The 6,473-nt window shown below is 39.6% G+C and overlaps 1 protein-coding gene across 1 annotated transcript; it reads left to right on the top strand.

Annotated features, from left to right (window-relative positions):
- Nucleotides 1-2,113: 2,113 nt before the first annotated feature.
- LOC116536968 (olfactory receptor 52K2-like) lies at nucleotides 2,114-3,135 on the top strand. Its single transcript, XM_032258874.1, has one exon. The coding sequence runs from the start codon at nucleotides 2,143-2,145 to the stop codon at nucleotides 3,085-3,087; it is 945 nt and encodes a 314-aa protein (XP_032114765.1). The 5' UTR covers nucleotides 2,114-2,142; the 3' UTR covers nucleotides 3,088-3,135.
- The last annotated feature ends 3,338 nt before the right edge of the window (nucleotides 3,136-6,473 follow it).

The following is a 6,473-nucleotide window of genomic DNA, read 5'->3' as shown; positions in this document are numbered from 1 at the left end:
TTTATTACCTTTCTCCAACCTTTAGCAAAATTATTCTAAGGGATCTGTTTTGTTCATAATTTTTTTTCTTAACTCATTCAGCAAAAATATTTATATTTTTATTTTACTAAATTTGCAAAATACATTTACTGAATTTTATCATGAACATGCATTGAACAGAATTAAACCTTGAGACATGAAGTAATTCAGCATCTTGAGGTAGCGCTGAAGCAGGAGACTGAAAGGAGCAGCTCATTTGATGGGTAATATAAATATTATGGGAGCCAAGAGGAGAGAAGGAGTTTAAGAAGGGTGGTCAATTCAGAAAAAAGCTGCTGAAAGATCAACATGAATGAAGGCAAGTATGTGACCATGGCCTCATCATATGGAAGTCATTTCTGGCTGAAATTAGAGCTTTTTCAAGTTGGTTAAAATGTGCTAATACTACAGGAAATTTGTGGGAGTTGAATCTGAATATAAACATACCTAGGTATTTTAATGCAAAGAGGAGCTAAAATTTTAATAGAGGATATAAAATCATGGAGGACAGGATTATAAAGTGTTAATCGACATAGAAACTTTTTTTCCCCTCAAGCATCCATTTTCTGTGGAGGGAGAGAGCTAGATGACAAATAAGGATCTATAAACAAAAGACATTTTGTGTATAATTCTAGTACTCTCCCTACAACCCTGAGACAAAGGTAGGGCGGTGTTATTACCCATTAACAGAGAAGAACCAGGGACTTGAAATAAGCCATTTGTCACATCTTCTAGCTATGTGACCTTGCACAATCATGATTTTGGCCAAGGCTTCAGATTATAAATTTTTCCCATACTTTATGAAAAAAATGAATTTATTTTAAATTTTGATATACAAAACATGTTTCCTTTGGGCACTTAGGTAGAAGCAAAAATGCATGATTATTTAGAACATTAAATTTGGATAATGCTAGAACTCAAACCTGGCTGATCAACACTATTAACTGTGGTATCTTAGAAATATTTTCCCAACACTCAATTTTCTCATATTAAAAAAAGATCAATAACTTTTGGTTACTTTGCTTACTGACTGTGCTGTCAATATGCATTATCCTATTTCTCACAAGAACCTCATTAAATAAATCCTAACAAAAAGAGTGCCTGGGTAAAAATTGGGCAATTTCAGTGTTTAAGGCTTTTGACAGAAGAAAAAAAATGAGCAAGAGCAGCTAGATATTAAAAGTTGTTAAGCACAAAGGTTTTTTTCCTGTGTGCGTGGAAGCCAGATGCTAGTCTTTTTAAAGATGAAAGAGTTCTGTGATGAAAATGAAGGAAATGGAAGATGGGCAGAGGGAGAGCCACATGAATAGGAAAGTTAACATGGGTTTAGATGAAGGAAAACCGAAGGAGAAGGCTCTTCATCTCTTCAGTAAGGTGGAAGCATAGCTGTATTTTCAGAGTTTGTGTTAAAAGAACCTGGAAGATATATTATAGAGCAGTGCCCTTTAATGGAGCTTTCTGCAAGGACAGAAATAGTCTTTACCTAAATCGTCCAATAATTAGCCACTAGTCACATGAGGCTATTGAGCACTTAAATTTAGAAGCCACTGAACAATTAGCTTTTTTTTTGTGATTGAGGTATGCATTTTTAATGTTGTTTATTTTTGATTAATAGAAATAGCCACATTTGGGCAAGTGGCAATGCTATCAGATAGTATACTTCCAGAAAAGTTAAACAGATTATATGATTAACTGGGGGACCAGAGTTGCCGGGTTCATTTGACTTGTATAGGCACTTAAGCCAGAAAGTTCAACAGAAAATTTACTCATATGATTGGGAGGTTTGTTTGATTAGGTAGAATGGTAATAATGTATGATAATCCTGTCACCAAGAACACAGAAAACGATACCAGTTCTCCATTCCTTTATGAGAACTGTTTAGGAGTATCAGGTCTATTGAAATATATTTAGGTATTAGTAAAAGTGAGTTTCTTGTGGGCAGGAACCATAGATTATGCTTCTGCATGTTTTTGACAACTTCTGGTGGACTTTTTTAAGGACTAGGAATGGTAGCAGGAGCTTATCATAGCAGGTGATTGGATTCTGTAATCCTAGGTACCCTAGACATGCTTCTGGAAAGGTGAAGGAGCCTGTGAAGATCAACAAGAAAAATTCCGAGGAGCCATGTCAGCCTCCAATACCACCTCCACACATCCAGCTGCCTTCTTGTTGATGGGGATTCCAGGCCTGGAGCACTTGCACATCTGGATCTCCATCCCCTTCTGCTCAGCATATACACTGGCCCTGCTTGGAAACTGCACCCTCCTTCTCATCATCCAGGCTGAGGCAGCCCTCCATGAGCCCATGTACCTCTTTCTGGCCATGCTGGCAACAATTGACCTAGTTCTTTCTTCTACAACGCTGCCTAAAATGCTTGCCATATTCTGGTTCAGGGATCGGGAGATCAACTTCTTTGCCTGTCTGGTCCAGATGTTCTTCCTTCACTCCTTCTCCATCATTGAGTCAGCAGTGTTGCTGGCCATGGCCTTTGACCGCTATGTGGCCATCTGCAAGCCACTGCACTACACCACGGTCCTGACTGGGTCCCTCATCACCAAAATTGGCATGGCTGCTGTGGCCCGGGCTGTGACCCTGATGACTCCACTCCCCTTCCTGCTGAGAGGCTTCCACTACTGCCGAGGCCCAGTGATTGCCCACTGCTACTGTGAACACATGGCTGTGGTGAGACTGGCGTGTGGGGACACTCGCTTCAACAATATCTATGGCATTGCTGTGGCCATGTTGATTGGAGTGTTGGATCTCTTCTTTATCATCTTATCTTATATCTTTATCCTTCAGACGGTTCTCCAGCTCTCCTCTCAGGAGGCCCGGTACAAAGCATTTGGGACATGTGTGTCTCACATAGGTGCCATCTTAGCCTTCTACACACCTGCAGTCATTTCTTCATTCATGCACCGTATGGCCCGTCATGCTGCCCCTCATGTCCACATCCTTCTTGCCAATATCTATCTTCTCTTCCCACCCATGATCAATCCCATCATCTATGGTGTTAAGACCAAGCAGATCCGTGACAGAGTCTTAGGAGTATTCCTGAGAAAGGATGTATGAATAGAGTGAGGGATAAGTGGAGAAGGAGTGGGGCACAGTGAATGCTGTAGCGGGCCAGGGCTGTGATGAGAAGTAGGTGGCTGCTGGACTCCATGTTTAGTTCTTTCCTTGTATTGTGAAAAAAATACATGTTGTCCTGAAACTCAGAGCCAAGTCTGTTTAGGATTTGTGGGTCTTTTTGCTCTGGTAGCCCCTGGGTTGAACCTGGTAACTGTGCCATCTCCTCTCAGAGCCCCACTCCTGTCAGTAACTTGGCAGTCTTGACCCTCTGGCCTCCTGGGGACTTCACTGAAGGACACAAAGAGGCTTCCATGTTCATTTGCTTAAGAGAAGGCTGTGAAAATCTGAATTTCTATCTCTGACTCATTGGAAATTTGATGTATTATCCACTCAGATTGCTGAGTGAGGACCCCTACTCCGTCCAATGCAGGAATTCCTCTTTACTAACGGTTGATGCCCAGATTCTGCCTAAACACTGTAAGTGCTGGTGCACTTGCATCCTCCAGGTCTATTTATTCCAAGTGAGACAACTCTGCTTATTAGAAAGTTATTTCTTCAACTAAGCCAGTCTGTATTCTTTGACTTCTTTTTACCTCTTCAACCTCATGACTAATCCGTCTCATTAAATACTTTGAAGAAAAACCATATGCTCTGCCATTTTATATCACACAACTCTTAGTGCACAGATGTGTCTTATGTTTTCAACAAGAATGTGAATTGCTCTTATTTAATAGTCTAGCCAAGGGTATGCTATTGGCTAGGGACACGGACTGTTAAGAAATGGATGCTGGACTTATGTTTATGTCCTCAGACAGTGGATGGAATAATTCCAATGGCTTGTGTTCTCTAAACTCACCATCCAAGACCCTGCATAGAAGAAATATGAGAAGGCAAAGGTGATGAGATGTGGGCATATTGACTTAGGTTTTGTTCTGTTTCATGAAAACTTAGGTACTCAAGAATTCCCTTAATATTAATCCTGAGAACTGCACCTCTGATGCTCCCTCACACCCTCTATCTTATGAGTTGAATTTTGTTCCCCCTTCCAATTTATATGTTGAAATTCTATCACCCACACTTCAGAATGTGACTGTATTTGGGGAAAAGGTCTTTAAAGTGATAGTTAAAATGAGGTGATTAAAATGAGATAATGGGCCTTAATCCAATATGACTGGTGTCTTTGTAAGAGAAGATTTGTACACAGACACAGACAGAGTGAAGACGACGTAAAGCTACAGAAAGATAGCTGTGCGCAAGCCAAGAAGAGAGGACTCGGTAGCAATCAAATCTGCTTAGTTACACTTGGACTTCTATGTTCCAGAATTGTGAAGAAATAAATTTGTTTGTTAGACCATCCAGTTTTTATTACCTCTTACAGAAGCCCTAGAAAACTACTTTTGGCACCAGGAAGTAGGGTGCTACTGTAACTAATATCTAAAAATGTGAGAGTTGTTTGGAACCTGGTTGAAGCTGAAAAAATTTTGCGGTGCATGTTAAAAAAGGCTAAGATTTCTTTGAAGAAATTATCGGTAGAAATATGAATATTAAAGATGCTTCTAGTGAGGTCTCAGGAAGGAAGAGATGGAAGAAAGATGATCTGTGTTATCAAATGAAAAAGAATTGGACAAATTGTGTTCTAGTGCTTTGTGAAAAGTAGAACTTTTAAGTAATGAACTTGGATATTTAGCTGAGGAAATTTCTGAGCAAAATGCTGAAACGGAAATTGTGGCCTGGTATGTTCTTGTTGCTTAAAGGAAGATGAGAGAGGAAAGAGAGAAGTTGGAGAAGAATTTAAGCAAAAAGGAATCAGGAATTAAAGATTTAAAAAATTATCAGCATATCCATAGTGCAATAAATAAGTGTAATTTGGAAAGAATATCAAGGGTGTGGCTGGACAACCATTTTCTAAAAGGATTAGTTATATTAAATGAAATAATTCAGCACAGAATGACAAATGCTGCATGGTTCCACGCATACATGGGAGCTAAAAAAGTTGACCTCATAGAAGTGGAGACTAGAATAGTGGTTACTAGAGGCTGGGAAGAGTAGCAGGAGGAGAGTATAGGGAGGAGTTGGTTAATGGGTACAAAACTGCACTTAGGTAGGAGGAGTAAGTTCTAGTATTCTAAAGCATACTAGAATGACTATAGTTAATAATTTTAGATTTCAAACTAGCCAGAAGAGTGGATTTTGAATGTTCAACACAATGAAATGATAAATATTTGAGTTGATAAATTATCTCAAATTGATTACCCTGATTTGATCATTACTGGTTGTATACATGTATGGAAATATTGCATGTACCCCCTAAACTTGTACAATATGTGCCAATTAAATTTTTTTAAAAAAGGATTAGGCATGTGTTTATTAATCCAATCAGCTACCTCAGAAGCCAGGAATAGAGATGGGGCTATGCAGGAAAGACTCTTGAGAGTCCCTTTTATCTGACAGTTTGAACTCCATGAATTCTATCAGAGACCATATATGTTTGAGAATATCATTAGCAGCAGAAATGAACAGAGATAGGATAACAAGAAAGAAGGCAGTTGAACTTCTGGGATTCTAGAGGATGGGCCAATAGAGCTATTTATCTGCAAACATGTATTATCCTTCAAGAAAAGAAGGGAAAAAATACTCTGAGGTAGTTGAGAGGTTGGCAGCACTACCACTACCACTGCCACCTCATGCCCAAATACAGACCCAGGAGGTTAGGTTGCCTCTTCCTTGGTTTCAGAGGGAAGGGCCAGCCCATTGGTTTCAGAAGGCCAGGGTGCCTCTAAGCCAGGACTGAGGGGTTGGGGATGCTGCCCATTGAGTCAAAGAGGATTATTCTGAGCCTTAAATCAAGTGTAATTTTGCCCTGCTAGGTTTTATACTTATTTGTGACTCATGACACCTTTATTCTGATTTATCCACTTTGGAATGGGAATGTCTGCCCCGTGCCTGTTCTACCATTATATGTTGGTTGCAGGTAGTTTGTCTGGTTTCACAGGTTTATAGCTGGAAGTAAATTTTGCCTCAGGATGGATTCATACCTGAGTGTCACATATAAATGATTTAGATATTACCTTAAGATGAGATTTTGGATTTACAGTTAACCCTGGAATAGGGTTAACACTTTGGGGATGCTTATATTTTGCAGGTAAGAAGGATGAGACTTTAGGGAGCCAAAAGGCAGGGCGTTATGAACTGAATTGTGTCCCCCTCCTGTAAACTCATATATTGAAGTCCTAACACCTAGTATCTCAGAATAATATGACTGCATTTGGAGATAAGGTCTTCAAAGAGGTTAATTAAGTTAAAATGAAGTTATTGAGATGGGACCTAATCTAATACAACAGGTGTCCATACAAGAAAAGACATAAGGAGAAGACAGTGTCCAAGCC

This window comes from Sapajus apella, unplaced genomic scaffold, assembly GCF_009761245.1.
Source record: "Sapajus apella isolate SASKATOON/1434 unplaced genomic scaffold, GSC_monkey_1.0 scaffold106, whole genome shotgun sequence".
Taxonomy (NCBI): Eukaryota; Metazoa; Chordata; class Mammalia; order Primates; family Cebidae; genus Sapajus; species Sapajus apella.
This window is presented reverse-complemented; position numbering and strand designations above follow the sequence as displayed.